The sequence below is a fragment of the Staurois parvus genome, unplaced genomic scaffold (assembly GCF_062004578.1).
Source record: "Staurois parvus isolate SC_StPar_1 unplaced genomic scaffold, SC_StPar_1.0 ptg002749l, whole genome shotgun sequence".
NCBI classification, from domain to species: domain Eukaryota; kingdom Metazoa; phylum Chordata; class Amphibia; order Anura; family Ranidae; genus Staurois; species Staurois parvus.
The window spans coordinates 76,674-98,765 of record NW_028320545.1 but is presented as its reverse complement, the minus strand read 5'-3'; the positions used below and the strand labels follow the sequence as shown (position 1 = coordinate 98,765).

Here is a 22,092-nt window from a genome sequence, read left to right as displayed (position 1 = left end):
CACCCCATCACCCTTTCACACCATCACACAATCACCCCATCACCCCTTCACCTCTTCACCCCATCATCCCTTCACCCCATGATCCCTTCACCCCATGATCCCTTCACCCCATCATCCCTTCACCCCATCGCCTCATCACCCCTTCATCCCTTCACCCCTTCATCCCTTCACCCCATCTCCCCTTCACCCCATCACCTCATCACCCCTTCACCTCATCACCCCTTCACCCCATCACCCCTTCACCCCATCGCCTCATCATCCCTTCACCCCATCGCCCCTTCACCCAATCACCCCATCTCCCCTTCACCCCATCACCTCATCACTCCATCACCCAATCAGCCCATCTCCCCATCACCCCTTCACCTCATCTTCCCTTCACCCCATCGCCTCATCACCCCATCACCCATCTCCCCTTCACCCCATCAACCCTTCACCCCTTCACATCGTCACCCCTACACACCATCGCACCATCTCCCCTTCACCCCATCGCCTCATCACCCCATCACCCCTTCACCCCTTCACCCCTTCACCCCATCACCTCTTCACCCCTTTTCCCCTTCACCCCATCACCTCTTCACCCCTTCTCCCCATCACCCCTTCACCCCATTACCCCATCGCCCCATCGCCCCTTCATCCCATCACCCTTTCTCCCCATCACCCCTTCACCCCATCGCCCCTTCATCCCATCACCCCTTCTCCCCATCACCCCTTCACCTCTACACCCCATCGCCCCTTCATCACATCACCTCATTTTCTCATCACCCCATTGCCCCTTCACCCAATCAGCCCATCTCCCCATCACCCTTCACCCCATCTCCCCTTCACCCCATCGCCTCATCACCCCATCACCCATCTCCCCTTCACCCCATCACCCCTTCACCCCATTGCATTGTCACCCCTACACACCATCACCCCATCTCCCCTTCACCCCATCGCCTCATCACCCCTACACACCATCACCCCATCTCCCCTTCACCCCTTCACACAATCACCCCATCACCTCTTCACCCCTTCACCCCATTACCCCATCACCTCTTCACCTCATCGCCCCATCGCCCCTTCATCCCATCACCTCATTTCCTCATCTCCCCATCACCCCTCCACACACCCAACAATATACATGAAAATATTATTGGAAGAATAATTATCACCCCCCCCCCCCCCACCATAGACACAGCACTGCGGTATATGTCAGAGCTATATAATAATAATAGTGAGTGACTGTGGGGGAGGGGACATTAGAGTGTAAGCTCCTCCGGTACAGAGACTGATGTGACTGTGGGGGAGGGGACATTAGAGCGTAAGCTCCTCCGGCACAGAGACTGATGTGACTGTGGGGGAGGGGACATTAGAGCGTAAGCTCCTCCGGTACAGAGACTGATGTGACTGTGGGGGAGGGGACATTAGAGCGTAAGCTCCTCTGGCACAGAGACTGATGGGACTGTGGGGAAGGGGACATTAGAGCGTAAGCTCCTCCGGCACAGAGACTGATGGGACTGTGCGGGAGGGGACATTAGAGCGTAAGCTCCTCCGGTACAGAGACTGATGGGACTGTGGGGGAGGGGACATTAGAGCGTAAGCTCCTCCGGCACAGAGACTGATGGGGCTGTGGGGGAGGGAACATTAGAGCGTAAGCTCCTCTGGTACAGAGACTGATGGGACTGGCTCAGTGTTCTCTGTACAGCGCTATGGTATATGTCAGAGCTATATACTGTACAGGAAATGTGTAATAATAGTGTGTGACTACTGTGGTGTGGACATTAGAGTGTAAGACCTTCTCTACGGTAACACGGTCTGTGGTGACCCTGTCTGTGGTAACACGGTCTGTGGTGACCCCCTCTATGGTGACCCCATCGATAGTGACCCTGTCTGTGGGGACCCCCTCTATGGTGACCCCATCGATAGTGACTCTGTCTGTGGGGACCCCCTCTATGGTGACCCCATCTATAGTGACCCTGTCTATGGTGACCCCCTCTATGGTGACCCCATCTATAGTGACCCTGTCTGTGGTGACCCCCTCTGTAGTGACACCATCTGTGGTGACCCACTCTATGGTGACCCCATCTATAGTGACCCCCTCTGTGGTGACCCTGTGTGCGGTCCTGTTGGGTGTCCCTCATATCCAGGCTCTGGGTACACCCTGCGGGTGGTGAGTCAGTGTGTGGAATGAAGCTGGTATCTTATCACTCTGCTAAAGTATTTTTCCATTGTGGCCTCCTGAAGGTTTGTTACCTTAATTAGACTGAAGGCGGAATTCACATAAAAAGTTAAACAACTTCTGCTGTGTTCAGAGAAATGAATGTACAGCACCTGGGAACTATATACTGTGTGCTATATACTGTGTGCTATATACTGTGTGCTATATACTGCGTGCTGTATACTGCGTGCTGTATACTGCGTGCTGTATACTGCGTGCTGTATACTGCGTGCTGTATACTGCGTGCTGTATACTGCGTGCTGTATACTGCGTGCTGTATACTGCGTGATGTATACTGCGTGCTGTATACTGCGTGCTGTATACTGCGTGCTGTATACTGCGTGCTATATACTGCGTGCTGTATACTGTGTGCTGTATACTGTGTGCTGTATACTGTGTGCTGTATACTGTGTGCTGTATACTGCGTGCTGTATACTGCGTGCTGTATACTGTGTGCTGTATACTGTGTGATGTATACTGTGTGCTGTATACTGTGTGCTGTATACTGTGTGCTGTATACTGTGTGCTGTATACTGTGTGCTGTATACTGTGTGCTGTATACTGTGTGCTGTATACTGTGTGCTGTATACTGTGTGCTGTATACTGTGTGCTGTATACCGTGTGCTGTATACCGTGTGGCGTCCCCTAGAGATGAAGCAGAGAATTGTAATATGGGAATGGCAGGCACTTTGCGCACTGTCCTCACCCGCCCCGCACGGCATGCTGGGTGTTCTGCGCCTGGTCACCCCTCGGGCAGGATCCAAAGTTCCAGGAAAATGACCTCTGACCTTCTGCCTGCAGAATGTCTAAATATATCCCTGGTCTGGGCCCCGGGGCCCCCCCTCATCAAACAGTGGACAGGATGAGAGCCAGGTGACCCCAATCACGAGCCTCCGAGGTGGCAGCCAATGTGCCAAAAATCACAGATAGTGTGAGCGACCTTCACCACATTCAGCCCCAGAGCTGTGTACTGCGCTACTGCCGCTGCCTGCTCTCCACTGGGACCTGCAGATCTCCATGAATAAATCCCGGACACGCCCCAATATATGGAAACAGGACCACTGGGCACAGAAGAGCCACCACTTATCATTGAAAAGCCATCATTGAGCTCCACTCAGTGACTCTGCCTAGGCTGAGATGAGGTCATCAGTCTGCTGAAGGCAGGAGGAAGCATTTCCTCAGTCTCCCCTCCCCCAGTGATCAGACTGTACATTGTAACTTTGTAGAAGGAGGAGGGAGCTGTTCCTCAGTCTCCCCTCCCCCCCTGTGATCAGACTGTACATTGTAACTTTGTAGAAGGAGGAGGGAGCATTTCCTCAGTCTCCCCTCCCCCCCAGTGATCAGACTGTACATTGTAACTTTGTAGAAGGAGGACTAGAATAGGAAAAAAACATAGAATAGAATGTAAAGGAATAGAACAGGAAAGATTAAATGGAATAGAATTTTAAATAATAGAATATAAGAATGATAATAGAATAGAAAAAATAGAATAGAATAGAAAGAATATAGCTGTCTTCCGAAGCTCGAATTTCAAAAAGAATAGAGTAAAACAAAAAAGAACAGAAAAGAATAGAATAGAAAGAACAGAATAGTAAGAATACAGCCGTCTTCCTAAATTCGAATTTAGCATAGAACCAGCTATTCTTCACAGTGAATTCGGATCCATTCGATATTTTCGATTGGAATTCGATTTGAATACTTTGAATCCAACAAACATTTCTCATCCGGTCAAAAGATGAATAAACGAAATGAAAAGAAACAAAAACAAGTTAACGAATCGATCCGAAGCCACGGAGGTTTCCAGGTTCTGCACACACATCATGCGCACATCGCCCCGTCTCCGGCTGTGTTTTCTGGGTGGAAATAATCGCGGCGACAGACATAAACATGCACGCCCGTAGCCAGGCCTTCTCTCTGGTTCCTCTGCGTCATCGCTAGACGCGCGGACGGCCGCACTCAGCCGCTCGCGTCCTACAAATACAGAATGGGGTCACTTCTGAGCCGGGAGAGGTAACATTCCACTTCCCAGCCCGCGGCGGGCATGAGGGGGTTAAACGAGGTCATGGGGGAGGGGTGGGGGCTCTGGGGGGGGGGCTGTGGAGGTGTCGCATGTCTCTGTACAAATGCGAGTCCAACGTACAGAATCCGTACATCGCGTCCTGTCCATGACGAAAGCTGAGGGAGCAAATCAGCTGTGGCACCCCCCCCCTGCGCGTGTCGCCATTTCCTGCGTCACCTTATATTGGCGCTCTCTCTTCTCGCCACATTTCATGTCTTTCCTGCATTTTATTTTCGGAACGTGCAGCGATTGACAGCCGAGGCCGCAAAGGGTGGCGTCGCATGCACCCCCCCCCCACCCGGAGATGCAACGTCACGTATATATATGTGATTTTGCGCGCCCGTGCCGCCCTGTCGCCGTATCGGGAAACGGTTAAACAAATCTTTTTAGAGAAGTTGTTGTGTTCCTGAATACCAGGAAAGTCCATCATCATATTTTTTTTTTCGCAATAATTTTTTTCGGATTGATTGAAATTCATTACTATTGTGAATCGGAAATTTTGGATACATCTGCATCTCTGAACAACAAAAATGTCACCCGAGTTTAGATCTGTAACGATTCGCAGCGCTCGTGTCTAGTCAGGGGCCAGGCGCTGGGATCTGGGCTCCGGAAGCTGCGCTGACCACTTTGGAGATCTGTACTGGGTCAGGTTGTGGTTTTGTTTTTTGTTTTTTTGTTTTTTATATGTGTAAAATCAACTGGATACTTTGATTGTAATAGGAAGTGTCAGTGCTCCCCATATCGGCCAATCACATTGCAGCGAAGGCTGGAGAACGAATGATCTCGTACAAAGGCAGGGGCGTCCCTAGGGTTGGTGTCACGCGGTGCGGTAACACTTGGTGACACCCCCCCCGACGATCCCTGCAGAATGGATTGGATCTGCGGATTGAGTATAATGGATCGGAGTCTGATCCATTACGCTGCCCAATCCGCAGATCCAATCCATCCTGCGGGGATCGTCGGCATTCAACCTATACAGGGTGACACCGGACCCGCTCCACGAAAAGGTAAGTTGTAAAGGATGGATCGGATCTATGGATTGAGTATAATGGATCGGAGTCCAATCCATTATACTCCCCAATCCACAGATCCGATCCATCCTGCGGGGATCGTCGGCATGCAACCTATACGGGGTGACACCGGACCCGCGCCACGCAAAGGTAAGTTGTAAAGAAAGTCGACGATCCCCGCAGGATGGATCGGATCTGCGGATTGGGCAGCGTATTGGATCAGACTCCGATCCATTATGCTCGATCCGCAGATCCGATCCATCCTGTGGGGATCGTCGGAGGGGGTGTCACCAAGTGTTACCGCACCGGGTGACACCAACCCTAGGCACGTCCCTGAGTCCATGCACCGGGGGCGGACTGACCATTTGAGCACTCGGGCACTGCCCGAGGGCCCGGGGTCAGTAGGGGGCCCCATGAAATGCCCTTGGTACCTTTTATAACACTTGGTGACACCCCCCCCCCCGACGATCCCTGCAGAATGGATTGGATCTGCGGATTGAGTATAATGGATCGGAGTCTGATCCATTACGCTGCCCAATCCGCAGATCCGATCCATCCTGCGGGGATTGTCGGCATTCAACCTATACAGGGTGTCACCGGACCCGCTCCAAGAAAAGGTAAGTTGTAAAGGATGGACTGGATCTGTGGATTGAGTATAATGGATCGGAGTCCGATCCATTGTGCTCCCCAATCCACAAATCTGATCCATTCTGCGGGGATCGCTGGTATGCAACCTATACGGGGTGACACCGGACCCGCTGCACGAAAAGGTAAGCTGTAAAGAAAGCCGGCGATCCCCGCAGGATGGATGGGATCTGCGGATTGGGGAGCATAATGGATCGGACTCCGATCCATTATGCTCAATCCGCAGATCCGATCCATTCTGTGGGGATCGTCGGAGGGGGTGTCACCAAGTGTTACCGCACCGGGTGACACCAACCCTAGGGACGTCCCTGAGTCCATGCACCGGGGGCGGACTGACCATTTGAGCACTCGGGCACTGCCCGAGGGCCCGGGGTCAGTAGGGGGCCCCATGAAATGCCCTTGGTACCTTTTATAACACTTGGTGACACCCCCCCCCGACGATCCCTGCAGAATGGATTGGATCTGCGGATTGAGTATAATGGATCGGAGTCTGATCCATTACGCTGCCCAATCCGCAGATCCGATCCATCCTGCGGGGATTGTCGGCATTCAACCTATACAGGGTGTCACCGGACCCGCTCCAAGAAAAGGTAAGTTGTAAAGGATGGACTGGATCTGTGGATTGAGTATAATGGATCGGAGTCCGATCCATTGTGCTCCCCAATCCACAAATCTGATCCATTCTGCGGGGATCGCTGGTATGCAACCTATACGGGGTGACACCGGACCCGCTGCACGAAAAGGTAAGCTGTAAAGAAAGCCGGCGATCCCCGCAGGATGGATGGGATCTGCGGATTGGGGAGCATAATGGATCGGACTCCGATCCATTATGCTCAATCCGCAGATCCGATCCATTCTGTGGGGATCGTCGGAGGGGGTGTCACCAAGTGTTACCGCACCGGGTGACACCAACCCTAGGGACGTCCCTGAGTCCATGCACCGGGGGCGGACTGACCATTTGAGCACTCGGGCACTGCCCGAGGGCCCGGGGTCAGTAGGGGGCCCCATGAAATGCCCTTGGTACCTTTTATAGGCTTTTTTTGGGTGTGGGTAAGGACACAGGGGCCCCATGATCCCCCTATTGCCCGGGGGCCCCATGAGCTGTCAGTCCGCCCCTGGGTCCATACACACCTAGATTTGGCTGAAAAAAAAACTAGTGTGTTTCTAGAGGAGTTTTTTTTAGCTGTGAAAATGTGGTAAAACGCAGTAAACCGGCGTTTTTGGAGGTTTTTTTACCAAAAAAAACCGGAGAGTGCAAAATCTGGTGCAGCTCTGCAGAGTAACCAATCAGCTTCCAGGATTTATTGCCAAAGCTTCATTGAACAAGCTGTTGTTCGAAGCTGATTGGCTCCCGTGCACGGCTGTCCTAGATTTTGAGTGTTCCAATTTTCATAAATATACCCCATAGACTAATACAGGCCATACATGGTTCAAATTCCGAACGATTTTTGTACGAAAATCAAACCTAAGAATAATCGGCCGATTTTCGCTCTGTTAGTGGGGCAATGGCACTGACCTATTTTTGTGGTTCCTCCTCATTTTTTTTATCGGGCGTGCTGGAATATTCGTGAAAAACGACCGATTTTCGAAATCATTGGTGGCACCATCAGATTACAGAACGAATGACATTTTGGCTCGAAAAATCGTTCAGAATTCGAACCATGTATGGCCTGCAATCGGCCCCATGTACACGGGACACTTCTGAAAGATGGAAACTGACTGCTGGAAAATGTAGGTTAAAAAACGTCAGTTTAGCCGCGTTTGCATACCGCGTTTATGAGCGTTTTTTAAAGATAACCTCCACAATGCCCAGAATGCACTGAAAAACAGTAAAAAAAAATTGTGAAAAACGATCGATTTGTGAAATCATTGGTGGCACCATCGGATTACAGAACGAACAATGTTTTAGATTTTTGCTCGAAAAATCATTTGTAATTCGGTTTGTTGAGAGATCGCTTTGAACCATACCCCCATTAGCCCTAGCTGCAGCCATCTTGAGTAAGGACAGAAGATGATCCATGTAGCATTTACTTCCTGGAATCCATCTGCCCTTAGCTCAGGCATGCAAGCAGAAGGGTGTGCTTAGCTGAGAAATCCCCTCCTTGTAGGCTTGCTTTACAACTTACCTTTTCGTGGAGCAGGTCTAGTGTCACCCCATAAGGTAGGTGTCACCCGGTGCAGCGCATACCCCACCCACGCCTGCCTCGGGATGCCACTGTAGGACGGAGAGGGCTCCATCTCCTCACCTCTCCCCCATCCTCCTCTCCTCCTGGCCTCCTCGCCATTCCTGTCATTGTTGCGTCACCCGCTCTGGCCTGCCGTGGTGGCGCGCCGCCAGAATTCGCAATCGATCAGTGCGGAGCTGATAACGCTGGCGTCGCTCGTGTTTGACTGCAGTTTGATTGACAGCCAGAGTGAAATTCGTTGTGAAATCTCTTGAAATGTTGTGAACGCGGCGCGGGACTCATCACCGCCGGCTCTGTCGGAGATCATCGGAAGGATGGGAACGACGAGAGATTCCCAATCACGAGAATTCTTCTAAAAACGCAAAAGAATTCTTCTTTCTGCTGTTGCTTCATGGTTTCTGGCCTGGGCCAAAATGATGTCATACATCTTCAGGAGGGGTTTTCTCACCCTCCTGTCTGCATGCCTGAGCTAAGAGCAGATGGATTCCAGGAAGTAAACGCTACGTGGTTGATCTGCCCTTACTCAAGATGGCTGCAGCTAGGACTAACGGGGTGTTTTTCAAAGTGACGCGAGATTCCCAATCACGACAATTCATCTATCGGTACATCTTGCTGCTGTTGCTTCCTGGTTTCTGGCCTGGGCCAGAATGATGTCATACATCTTCAGGAGGGGAGGAGGGGTTTTCTCAGCTAAGCACAACATCCTGACTGCATGCCTGAGCTAAGGGCAGATGGATTCCAGGAAGTAAATGCTACATGGATCATCTGCCCTTACTCAAGATGGCTGCAGCTAGTACTAATGGGGTGTTTTTCAAAGTGACACCAGATTCCCAATCACAAGAATTAACCTATCGGTACATCTTGCTGCTGTTGCTTCCTGGTTTCTGGCCTGGGCCAGAATGATGTCATACATCTTCAGGAGGGGAGGAGGGGTTTTCTCAGCTAAGCGCACCCTCCTGCCTGCATGCCTGAGCTAAGGGCAGGTGGATTCCAAGGAGTAAATGCTACATGGATCATCTTCTGTCCTTACTCAAGATGGCTGCAGCTAGGGCTAATGGGGGTATGGTTCAAAGTGATCTCTCAACAAACCGAATTACGAATGATTTTTCGAGCAAAAATCGGAAAAACATCGTTCGTTCTGTAATCCGATGGTGCCACCAATGATTTCGCAAATTGGTCATTTGTCACAAATTTTTTTTACTGTTTTTCAGTGCATTCTGGGCATTGTGGAAGGTTTCCTGAGGTTATCTTTAACCACTTCCAGTCCGGACACTTTCCCCCCCTTCCAGTCCGGACACTTTCCCCCCCTTCCAGTCCGGACACTTTCCCCCCCTTCCAGTCCGGACACTTTCCCCCCCTTCCAGTCCGGACACTTTCCCCCCCTTCCAGTCCGGACACTTTCACCCCCTTCCAGTCCGGACACTTTCCCCCCCTTCCAGTCCGGACACTTTCCCCCCCTTCCAGTCCGGACACTTTCACCCTCTTCCAGTCCAGACACTTTCCCCCCCTTCCAGTCCGGACACTTTCCCCCCCTTCCAGTCCGGACACTTTCCCCCCCTTCCAGTCCGGACACTTTCCCCCCCTTCCAGTCCGGACACTTTCCCCCCCTTCCAGTCCGGACACTTTCCCCCCCTTCCAGTCCGGACACTTTCCCCCCCTTCCAGTCCGGACACTTTCACCCCCCTTCCAGTCCGGACACTTTCACCCCCTTCCAGTCCGGACACTTCACCCCCTTCCAGTCCGGACACTTTCACCCCCTTCCAGTCCGGACACTTTCCCCCCCTTCCAGTCCGGACACTTTCCCCCCTTCCAGTCCGGACACTTTCCCCCCCTTCCAGTCCGGACACTTTCCCCCCCTTCCAGTCCGGACACTTTCCCCCCCTTCCAGTCCGGACACTTTCACCCCCTTCCAGTCCAAACGCTTCCCCCCCCCCTTCCAGTCTGGACACTTTCACCCCCTTCCAGTCCGGACACTTTCCCCCCCTTCCAGTCCGGACACTTTAACCCCCTTCCAGTCCGGACACTTTAACCCCCTTCCAGTCTGGACACTTTAACCCCCTTCCAGTCCGGACACTTTAACCCCCTTCCAGTCCGGACACTTTCCCCCCCTTCCAGTCCGGACACTTTCACCCCCTTCCAGTCCGGACGCTTCCCCCCCCCCCTTCCAGTCTGGACGCTTTCACCCCCTTCCAGTCCAGACGCTTCCCCCCCCCCTTCCAGTCCGGATGCTTTCACCCCCTTCCAGTCCAGAAGCTCCCCCCCCCCTTCCAGTCCGGACGCTTTCCCCCCTTCCAGTCCGGACACTTTCCCCCCCTTCCAGTCGGGACACTTTCCCCCCCTTCCAGTCCGGACACTTTCCCCCCCTTCCAGTCCGGACACTTTCCCCCCCTTCCAGTCCGGACGCTTTCCCCCCGTTCCAGTCCGGACGCTTTCCCCCCCTTCCAGTCGGGACACTTTCCCCCCCTTCCTGTCCGGACACTTTCCCCCCCTTCCAGTCTGGACACTTTCACCCCCTTCCTGTCCGGACACTTTCCCCCCCTTCCTGCCCAGGCCAATTTTCAGCTTTCAGCGCTATCACACTTTGAATGACAATTGCGCAGTCATGCAACACTGCACCCATATGAATTTTTAGCATTTTTTTTAGACAGATAAAGCTTTATTTTGGTGGTATTTATTCACCACTGGGGATTTAGATTTTTTTTGCTATGTAAATGAAAAAGTCCAAAAATTTTGAAAAAAAGTGTTTTTCGTATAAAATTTTGCAAATAAATAAAATTTCATCATAAATCTTGGCCAAAATGTATTCCGTTATCTTTTTAGTAATGAAAAAAAAAACAAATTAGTTTATAACCAAAAAGTATCATTTTTAAACATTTTTTTTACATTTTTATTTTTTTTTTCATATTATTATTTATGTTTTGTTTTTTTTTTACATACTGTCACCCTAGCAGCACAGTGTCACCATGGTCCAAAAACACTAATGGATCGGAGTCAGGTAGAGTCAGGTAGCTGAGATGGGCTTGTGGTGGAGTACTGGAACCCAGAGGGGGTAGTTGAGATGTGCCAGTGGTAGAGTGCCATACCATAGAGTGAGAAGTTGAGATGTGCTGGTGGTGGAGTGGTGGACCCCAGAGCAGGTAGCTGAGATGTGCTGGTGGTGGAGTGGTGGACCCCAGAGCAGGTAGCTGAGATGTGCTGGTGGTGGAGTGCTGGACCCCAGAGCAGGTAGCTGAGATGTGCTGGTGGTGGAGTACTGGAACCCAGAGGGGGGTAGTTGAGATGTGCCAGTGGTAGAATGCCATACCATACAGTGAGTAGCTGAGATGTGCTGGTGGTGGAGCTCTGGACTCCAGAGCAGGTAGCTGAGATGTGCTGGTGGTGGAGTGCTGGACCCCAGAGCAGGTAGCTGAGATGTGCTTGTGGTGGAGTACTGGAACCCAGAGGGGGTAGTTGAGATGTGCCAGTGGTAGAATGCCATACCATACAGTGAGTAGCTGAGATGTGCTGGTGGTGGAGCTCTGGACTCCAGAGCAGGTAGCTGAGATGTGCTGGTGTTGGAGTGCTGGACCCCAGAGCAGGTAGCTGAGATGTGCTTGTGGTGGAGTACTGGAACCCAGAGGGGGTAGTTGAGATGTGCCAGTGGTAGAATGCCATACCATACAGTGAGTAGCTGAGATGTGCTGGTGGTGGTGAGCTCTGGACTCCAGAGCAGGTAGCTGAGATTTGATGGTGGTGGAGCGCTGGACCCCCAGAGCAGGTAGATGAGATGGGCTTGTGGTGGAGTACTGGACCCCAGAGCAGGTAGATGAGATGGGCTTGTGGTGGAGTACTGGACCCCAGAGAAGGTAGAGATGTGCTGGAGGTGGAGTGCCAGACCCAAAGCATGTAGTTGAGTCAAGCCAGTGGTAGAGTGCCATTCCCTAGAGTAAGGAGTTGAAATGCGCTGATGGTGGAGCATCACACAGCAGAGTGGGTAGTTGAGATGAGCCAGTGGTGGGAAACTGGACCCTAGAGCCAGTACATAAGATGTGTCAGAGGTGGAATCCTGGACCGCACAGCAGGTAGTTAAGATGTGTTAGTGATGGGGCGCCATACCCCAGAGAAGGGGGTTGAGCAGCGTTGGTGGTGGGGTGCTGGACCCCGAAGAAGGTGGTTGAGATGTACTGGTGGTGGGGTGCTGGACCCGAGAGGGGGTAGTTAAGATGTGCTGTTGGTGGAAGATATAGGTGGGCTATGCAGTGTATGGACAACCTCTACAGGTGCTGATTTCAACGATTGAACATTTTTTATGTGAAATGTAAAAATGTATCAACAACAAAAGATTTTGTGGTCATTCTGTATGTTCTTTCAGCAGTGATTGCGACATTTTGTTTCCCGTTCCAATGCGTTATTTGTGAGTTCGCGGTCTAATAATTAATAGAGGACATAGTGTACACATCATATGGAGAACAGGGAATGACAACACAGTGGTGGGTGGTCACCAGGGGCGGACTGACAACTCATGGGGCCCCCGGGCTATAGGGAATCATGGGGCCCCTGTGTCCTTGCCCAAACTCAAAAAAGCCTATGAAAAAGGTACCAATGGCATCACATGAGACCCCCTACTGACCCCGGGCCCTCGGGCAGTGCCCAAGTTTCCAAATGGTCAGTCCGCCCCTGGTGGTCACCGATCATTTATACAGAATTAAAGTCAATCTGAAGCCAATAACTTTTTATTTTTTAGTTTTGGTTTGCTTACATCCTCTGTTACAGCATTGGGGAGATTTCCCTTCACTTCCTGTCCTAGTGACACCAATGGACTGTCAATATATCCAAAGTGAGAGGAAATCCCCTTTCGTTATACACGGCTCAAAAAAATGGAAGGAAGACTTTGAAAACCCATCAGATCTCAATGGGGAGGAATCTCCTGCTGGATCTCTATACTGACATGGACGGGGTGATGGGTGAGGAACTTAAGGACGGCCCATCGTTTGATGGAAATGAAAATGATCGACCTACAGAGGACTGAATTCAAAGACACCCCGAAAATCACAGTGAAGAAATAATGCGGCAGGCGAGTCCATTTGGCTGAAATGTCATTGCAGCAACTCAGAATGGTCCTCAGTAGTTTGTGTGGTCCCCACGTGCTGACAACGTCGGGGGAGGCTCCTAATGAGACCACGGATGGTGTCCTGGGGGATTTCCTCCCATATCTGGACCAGGGCAACACTGAGCTCCTGGACAGTCTGAGGTGCAACCTGGCGGCGTCGGATGGACCGAAACATGACATCCCAGAGGGGTTCTATTGGATTTAGGTCAGGTGAGTGTGGGGGCCATTCAATGGTATCAATTCCTTCATCCTCCAGGAACTGCCTGCATACTCTCCCCACATGAGGCCGGACATTGTCGTGCACCAGGAGGAACCCAGGACCCACTGCACCAGGAGGAACCCAGGGCCCACTGCACCAGGAGGAACCCAGGACCCACTGCACCAGGAGGAACCCAGGACCCACTGCACCAGGAGGAACCCAGGACCCACTGCACCAGGAGGAACCCAGGACCACTGCACCAGGAGGAACCCAGGACGCTCTGCACCAGGAGGAACCCAGGACGCTCTGCACCAGGAGGAACCCAGGACGCTCTGCACCAGGAGGAACCCAGGACCCACTGCACCAGGAGGAACCCAGGACCCACCGCACCAGGAGGAACCCAGGACCCCCTGCACCAGCATATGGTGACAATGGGTCCAAGGATTTCATCCCGATACCTAATAGCAGTCAGGGTGCCATTGTCTAGCCTGTAGAGGTCTGTGCGTCCCTCCATGGATATGCCTCCCCAGACCATCACTGACCCACCACCAAAACAGTCATGCTGAACCATATTACAGGCAGCAGAACGTTCTCCACGGCTTCTCCAGACCCTTTCACGTCTGTCACATGTGCTCAGGGGGAACCTGCTGTCATCTGTGAAAAGCACAGGGTGCCAGTGGTGGACCTGCCAATTCTGGGGTTCAACGGCAAATGCCAATCAAGCTCTATGGTGCCGGGCAGTGAGCACAGGGCCCACTAGAGGATGTCAGGCCCTCAGGCCACCCTCATGAAGTCTGTTTCTGATTGTTTGGTCAGAGACATTCCCACCAGTGGCCTGCTGGAGGTCATTTTGTAGGGCTCTGGCAGGGCACATCCTGTTCCTCCTTGCACAAAGGAGCAGATATCCTCCATGCTCTTGTCTCCTGGAATCTCCTCCATGCTCTTGAGACTGTGCTGGGAGACACAGCAAACCTGGCAATGGCACATATTGACGTACCATCCTGGAGGAGTTGGACTGCCTGTGCAACCTCTGTAGGGTCCAGGTATGGCCTAATGCTATCAGTAGTGACACTGACCCCGGCCAAATGCAAAATGAGTGAAGAACAGTCAGAAAAGATGAGGAGGGAAAAAAATCAGTGGCCTCCACCTGTAAAACCATTCCTGTTTTGGGGGTTGTCTCATTGTTGCCCATCTAGTGCACCTGTTGTTAATTTCATCTGAAACTGATTACCACCCCCCTCTGCGACTTCCCTGACCAGATCGATATCCTGGGAGTTTCATGGACTTGATGCGACTCGGATTACAAAGCCTTCCTTCCATTTCTTTGAGCCGTGTATTCCCCACTATTCCTGTTCTGGTAACAATTGTAACATTTTGGAAAATATTATCGCTTTCAGTACCGGTGACAAAGGTGACCCCAGGAGAAAGGAAAAGGAAGAATCTTCCCAATGGGGACACAGACGGCAATAAAAAAAAACATCACAGGGGGACTAACCCCCTCGCTACCCCTGAAATGAAGATATTTGGGGGGATTCAGGTCATTCCCACCAGGCCATGTGCTGGGCCCATGTGACACCCATGCGGTGATCGCAGCGCAGGTCACGTGTCTGACGGTCCGGTGACACCTGCTTTTTCCGGATTCAAGTGGTTGTAATCAGATAAACCTTCAGTAAAACAGAAGCCGGTGGGCCGGGGGGGTGGGGGTGGGGGGGGGCAGAGGAGGTCAGGCAGAGTTCAGGGCTGATCGGAACTTTCACAATTCTGAACGATTTTGTCAGCCGCTGGAACATTGCGTTCTGCTGCGATGGTGACATCACAGGAGGGGGGGTGGGGCCGCCGCTACGAAACAACATCGTACTGTCACTTTATAACATTCTGCACTTCTGCCGGTAACGGAACTTCAACTCGGAACGGCTCGGCGCACGTCTGCCGTAAGTAGCACCGCCGATTGTTAGTACATAGCATCGTGGTGGCTGATGGATTGTTCGATGAGTCTCAGCATTCTGTCGTTCGGTCCTGGGAGAATGAGTGTTGGAGGGGATCATTGGGGACTGTACAGGACGGGGCACAGCATGGCACGGGGTGCAGGTCAGGGCGCAGCATGGCACGGGGTGCAGGTCAGGGCGCAGCATGGCGTGGGGTGCAGGTCGGGGACCAGCATGGCATGGGGTGCAGGACGGGGCGCAGCATGGCGTAGGGTGCAGGACGGGGCGCAGCATGGCACGGGGTGCAGGTCGGGGCTCAGCAAGGTGCGAGGTGCAGGACAGGGCGCAGCATGGCGCGGGGTGCAGGACGGGGTGCAGCATGGCGCAGGGTGCATGTCGGGGGCGCAGCAAGGCGCGGGGTGCAGGACAGGGCGCAGCATGGCGCGGGGTGCAGGACGGGGTGCAGCAAGGCGCGGGGTGCATGTCGGGGCGCAGCAAGGCGCGGGGTGCAAGACAGGGCGCATCATGGCACGGGGTGCAGGACGGGGCGCAGCATGGCACAGGGTACAGGACGGGGACCAGCATGGCGCGGGGTGCAGGTCGGGGACCAGCATGGGCGCGGGGTGCAGGTCGGGGCACAGCAAGGCTCGGGGTGCAGGACGGGGGGCAGCAAGGCGCGGGGTGCATGACGGGGCGCAGCATGGCGCGGGGTGCAGGATCATTGGTTTTATTTGATGCAGAAAACTACCTATAGGCCATCCAGGTATGCCAATTCTGTGCCAGTTTGGATCCAGCAAGGCCCTTCAGGCTATCCACAGCTCTGTATGCCAGCCTGTGCCCACCTCTATACCAGCCTGTGCCCACCTCTGTCAGCCTGTGCCCACTTTTACATCAGTCTGTGCCCACCTCTATACCAGCTTGTGCCCACCTCTATACCAGCCTAACACCACGTTTATACTAGCCTGTGCCTACCTGTATGTCAGCCTGTGCTCACCTTTACATCAGTCTGTGCCCACCTCTACAACAGTCTATCACCACCTCTATACCAGCCTGTGCCCACCTCTATAACTTCCTATTGCCACCTCTCTATCAGCCTGTATCCTCCTCTATCATGTTATCCTCTGCTTCCTCTATGCCAGGCTGTGCCCACCTCTATACCAGGCTATATTCACCTTATATCAGCCAGAACCCACCCCTATACCAGCGTGTTGTCACTTCTGTACCAGTCTGTGCCCTGTGGCCACCTCTAAACCAGCCTATGTCCACCTCTATACTATCCTATTCACACCAGCCTGTGCCCACCTCTATACTATCCTATTCACACCAGCCTGTTCTCACCTCTGTACCAGCCTGTGCCCACCTCTGTGCTCCAGCTGGTACAGACACGGGGCATGTGGTGTATCCTGGTCCTGGCAGAAAGGGTAGAACATAAACTGCAGGAATGAGAAGAGAGAGATGGGGGAGGGCGGCACCATCCATGAACATATTTAGAACTGTTGTGACCTCTAATTAGATCCAGGTGGTCAGAGGGGGCGGCTCAGAGGGTGTCAGGGTGTCAGACAGTGAAGGTCGACCCTGGTGAGAATTGCATCTCCACAACAGCTGGACCTCCCATGCTGCCAAAACTTCCAGAAAGATGAAAAATCTCCTAAAAAAAAAAAAAAAGAAATGTGAGGAATGGCAGCAACCAATCGGATTGATCAGATCACTGGAGGATGGACACTGATTGGCTCATCACCTTCATCAAGGGAACCCGGAATACTGATCTTTTCCTCTGTTAGTAAATCCTGCTGGGAATAGAACATAAAAACAAAAAAAAAAAAAGACCAAAATGACAAAAAAGACAAAAAAAGATGTCACCGATGTGACATCAGCAACAATGTACCAGAGTGAGAATTCCACACACAGGGCTGCACGGCCTTCCATAGACCTCCATCATCCTATGTGACGGACTCTTCTAGAGCCTGCGCGGACGGGAAGACGATCGACCATCTCATTGCCTGCCCGTCTGCTGGCTCGCTAGGAAGGTCGGGAACGGACGTTTCCTCTTTATCAGTTTTATCTTTTATCGGTGTTACCCTTTTTATATGTTTTTGGGAAGTTGCTTTAAATGACAAAAGGCTTCAATTTTATTTTATTTTTTTTAGTTTTTTTTTTTTTAGTTTTGTAGTGGAGATGGATTAATATACTGTAAAAAAATAAATATACAATACGATATAAATATAAAAAATATAATAATTATTATTATTATTATACAGGATTTATGGCGCCAACAGTTTGCTCAGCGCTGTACAATATAACGGGAGACAATACAGCAACAATACAGTTCAATACAAGAGGGATAGGAGGGCCCTGATCCTGGGAGCTTACATGTAATGTAAATATAAAAATATATCATATGATATAAATGTAAATACATAAAATATATAATATATCGTTAATATAAAAATATAATATGGTTTAAATATATAAATAAAAAATAAATATATAATATGGTGTAAATATAAATATAAAATAAATAAAAATATAATATACAAAATATATAAAATACTCTAAATATAAATATATCAAATATATAATATGGTGTAAATATAATTATATAAAATATATAATATACTGCAAACATAAATATATAAGATGATGTAAATCTAAATATAAAAAATATATAATATACTGTAAATATAAATAATAATATAATATATTATCAAAAATAATTTGTAGATTTTACAAAGATTTTTAACCTTTTTTTTTCTTTTTTTTTTGCTTAAGGAGCTGTTGAAGTGACACTAAACTTTGGTTTAAAAAGAAAACATTCTATTCAAGTGCTTATTTTTTTTTATCTCAGAAACGTCCCCTCTATTGCTCTCAGACTCCTACAAATTTCCAAATTCCTTTTTTTTTTTTTTTTTTTTTGTTGCTGCGATTTGACTTCCTGTTAGAGGGTGGCTACGTTCGTCCTCCATGGAATGTAGCCACCCTCTCTTGCTCGGTCCTGTGATGGACTATGGAATTTGTAGTGTACATGACCACAACTAATGAGCGCTGCTCATTCCACACAAGGGGAAGAATCCCCGTTGATCCTGCCAGAAATCCTGTGAGCTGATAACTTCCTGTACTGCACTCCTATCAGGTTATCCGTGAGGACGACAGAACACTTCCCTGCCCATGTTATGGAGATGAAGAAAAGGGGGAGGTGTTCTGTAGTCTGGTAGTAGGATGACAACACTATTCCCCTATAGATGCAGTACTGTGAGTGTTGTCACCCCGGTATCGGACTACAGAACACCTCCCTTTTCCTTCATCTCTATAACATGGGCAGGGAAGTGTTCAGTCATCCTCCCTGGGAAACTGATGAGAAGAAAGTGTGTTACTGGCAGGATCACTGGGTGAAAATAAAGGAGAAAAAATAGAAAACTAACGCAGCCGCCACATCTAAGGCTTGATTAGATGAAATTTGCTACATTTTTTGTTGGATTTTCTTGGGTTTGGATACATTTTAACCACTTCCCGTCTGGCCCATGTATGTAAACGTCCTCCCCGCTCCCTGCTTGTGCCCGCTCCCTAGGAATGCGCAGCCTGCTTTGTCCGAACACCAATCGTCGTACGGGACCTCTGTGCGAGGTCCCGATCATGTGATCACTGATTGGCCAATCAGTGATCACATGAATAGTAGTAAGCAAGATGTCACTTCTGACATCATTGCTTACTACATGTGAAATCTGTGAATGATCACAGAGATCACATGGTACAAGGCTATTCACAACACCCTTCTACCATGTGACAAGATGTGACCAATCACAGCTCACGCAGTATTTCTCAATGGCTGCAAGAATGCACACAGAGAGGAGGAGAAATGATCGCTTTTACAGCCTTTATGGGTGTAAAAGCAATCAGTGTAAAAAAAAAAAAAAATCTCCATCACCACCCACAAGTAGTACAGTGTCACCATGGTGATACTATACTGCTAGGGTGACAGTATTTAGAAAAAAAAACATAAATAATAATCTAAAAAAATAAAATAAAAATGTAAAAAAAAGTATAAAAATTATAATTTTTGGTTATAAACTAATTTGGGTTATTTTTTTTTTTTACTGAAAAGATAACGGAATACATTTTGTCCAAGATTTATGAAGAAAGATTATTTATTTGCAAAATTTTATAAGAAAAACACTTTTTTTCAAACTTTTTGGAATTTTTCATTTATATAGCAAAAATATAAAAATCCCAGCGGTGAATAAATACCACCAAAATAAAGCTTTATCTGTCTCAAAAAAATGCTAAAAAATTCATATGGATACAGTGTTGCATGACCGCGCAATTGTCATTCAAAGTGTGATAGCGCTGAAAGCTGAAAATTGGCCTGGGGGGGAAGGTGGGTGAAAGTGTCCGGACTGGAAGGGGGGAAAGTGTCCGGACTGGAAGGGGGTGAAAGTGTCCGGACTGGAAGGGGGTGAAAGTGTCCGGACTGGAAGGGGGTGAAAGTGTCCGGACTGGAAGGGGGTGAAAGCGTCCAGACTGGAAGGGGGGGAAAGCGCCGGGACTGGAAGGGGGGGAAAGAGTTTGGACTGGAAGGGGGGAAAGAGTCCAGACTGGAATGGGGGGAAAGGGTCCGGACTGGTAGGGGCTGAAAGCGTCTGGACTGGAAGGGGGGGAAAGTGTCCGGACCGGAAGGGGGGGAAAGTGTCCGGACCGGAAGGGGGGGAAAGTGTCCGGACCAGAAGGGGGGGAAAGTGTCCGGACCGGAAGGGGGGAAAGTGTCCGGACCGGAAGGGGGGGAAAGTGTCCGGACCGGAAGGGGGGGAAAGTGTCCGGACTGGAAGGGGGGGAAAGTGTCCGGACTGGAAGGGGGGGAAAGTGTCCGGACTGGAAGGGGGGAAAGCGTCCGGACTGGAAGGGGGGTGAAAGTGTCCGGATTGGAAGGGGGGGAAAGTGTCCGGACTGGAAGGGGGGGAAAGCGTCCGGACTGGAAGGGGGGTGAAAGCGTCCGGACTGGAAGGGGGGGGAAAGTGTCCGGACTGGAAGGGGGGGAAAGCGTCCGGACTGGAAGGGGGGGAAAGCGTCCGGACCGGAAGGGGGGGAAAGTGTCCGGACCGGAAGGGGGGCAAAGTGTCCGGACCGGAAGGGGGTGAAAGTGTCCGGACCGGAAGGGGGGGAAAGTGTCTGGACTGGAAGGGGGGGAAAGTGTCCGGACTGGAAGGAGGGGGGAAAGTGTCCGGACTGGAAGGGGGGGAAAGTGTCCGGACTGGAAGGGGGGGAAAGCGTCCGGACTGGAAGGGGGTGAAAGCGTCCGGACTGGAAGGGGGTGAAAGCGTCCGGACTGGAAGGGGGGGAAAGCGTCCGGACTGGAAGGGGGGGAAAGCGTCCGGACTGGAAGGGGGGGAAAGCGTCCGGACTGGAAGGGGGGTGAAAGTGTCCGGATTGGAAGGGGGGGAAAGTGTCCGGACTGGAAGGGGTTAAACTTTTTTTTCTGATCATTTCCAGAACCACGAGATTTTTTTTTGGTCTCAGAGATCAGAAATCCCCTTCGGCTCAGCAGAGTGCTCCTTTAAGTTTCCCGCGCTGACGTAGATTGTGAATTGAGTATGGGGGGGGGGGGCTGGGAGGTCATTGTGCCAAGTCTGCATGACACTGGGAAATCAGAGACGTTCCTGGTGATAGCGTTGTCACAACAACACCACGTGCGCACCCCCCTTCCCCCCCCCCCATTTGGTACGCAACCTGTAAGATGAATCCAGTCCATTCCTTCTGTACTGATATTTCCTCCATCGGGGAATCCTATTGGTCGGTTCCTGAAGGGCAAGTTGCTGCTTGTATTAGAGCAGAAAGTCTGAGGCTGGAGGGGGGCATAGTGGGGGATGGGGGGACATAGAGGGGCTTTGTCAGCAATGAACAGAAATTCTATCGGAGAACAGATGAGCTACCAGGTCTGTACACCCGCTGTGCCCATTATGAGGGGTTCCCACCATCCCTGTGCCGAGTTCCCGGGTCTGTACACCCACTGTGCCCATTATGAGGGGTTCCCACCATTCCTGTGCTGAGTTGCCGGGTCTGTACACCCGCTGTGCCCATTATAAGGGGTTCCCACCGTCTCTGCACTGAGTTCCCGGGTCTGTACACCCGCTGTGCCCATTATAAGGGGTTCCCACCGTCTCTGCACTGAGTTCCCGGGTCTGTACACCCGCTGTGCCCATTATGAGGGGTTACCACCTGCCCTGCACGGAGTTCCCAGGTCTGTACTCCCACTGTGCCCATTATGAGGGGTTCCCACCATCCCTGTGCCGAGTTCCCGGGTCTGTACACCCGCTGTGCCCATTATGAGGGGTTCCCACCATCCCTGTGCTGAGTTCCGGGGTCTCTCCAGTTCTACCCCTCCCTCTCCCTGACCTCTGACCTGTCGGTATGATCTCTGTGTAGAAGGACGCACTCAGCAGATTTGTTACGAGGTTTCCATTGTTGGGATTTACAATTCTCACTCCGGCAATAAAGCGATTTATAGGACGATCTTGCTGTGCCTGCACACGGGATGAATATAACACGCGTGTTCACACACTCTGACTGCTGGGCAGGGCTGGAGGTACAGCCGGGCACACTAGGCACCTGCCTATGGGGGGCAGAGGAAAGGGGCTCCCCGTCCCTATTGGTTGTGTAAAGCTGAGGATTAACCTGCTTATATTGCTTCCTTGGACCCCCCCCCCCCCCCATCTACAAATGAAGACATTTCCCACACATAAACATCTCCCTCCTCATTACACACCTTCATTCAAGATTCAACGATGTCATCA

At 51.0% G+C, this 22,092-nt stretch overlaps 1 protein-coding gene across 2 annotated transcripts in view; it reads left to right on the top strand.

Moving 5' to 3' along the window:
• Nucleotides 1–22,092, top strand: part of LOC149429348 (sodium-coupled neutral amino acid transporter 3-like) — a 90,279-nt gene that overhangs the window by 20,813 nt on the left and 47,374 nt on the right. Inside the window, exon 1 of one of the 2 annotated variants that reach the window (XM_089666512.1) lies at nt 4,155–4,207. The exons of the other annotated variant lie outside the window; for it this stretch is intronic. Within the exon in view, the coding sequence (XP_089522638.1) occupies nt 4,182–4,207 (26 nt within the window). The 5' untranslated portion in view covers nt 4,155–4,181. Of the gene's footprint in view, nt 1–4,154; nt 4,208–22,092 lie in introns of those variants that run through there. 2 annotated transcript variants of the gene reach the window in all.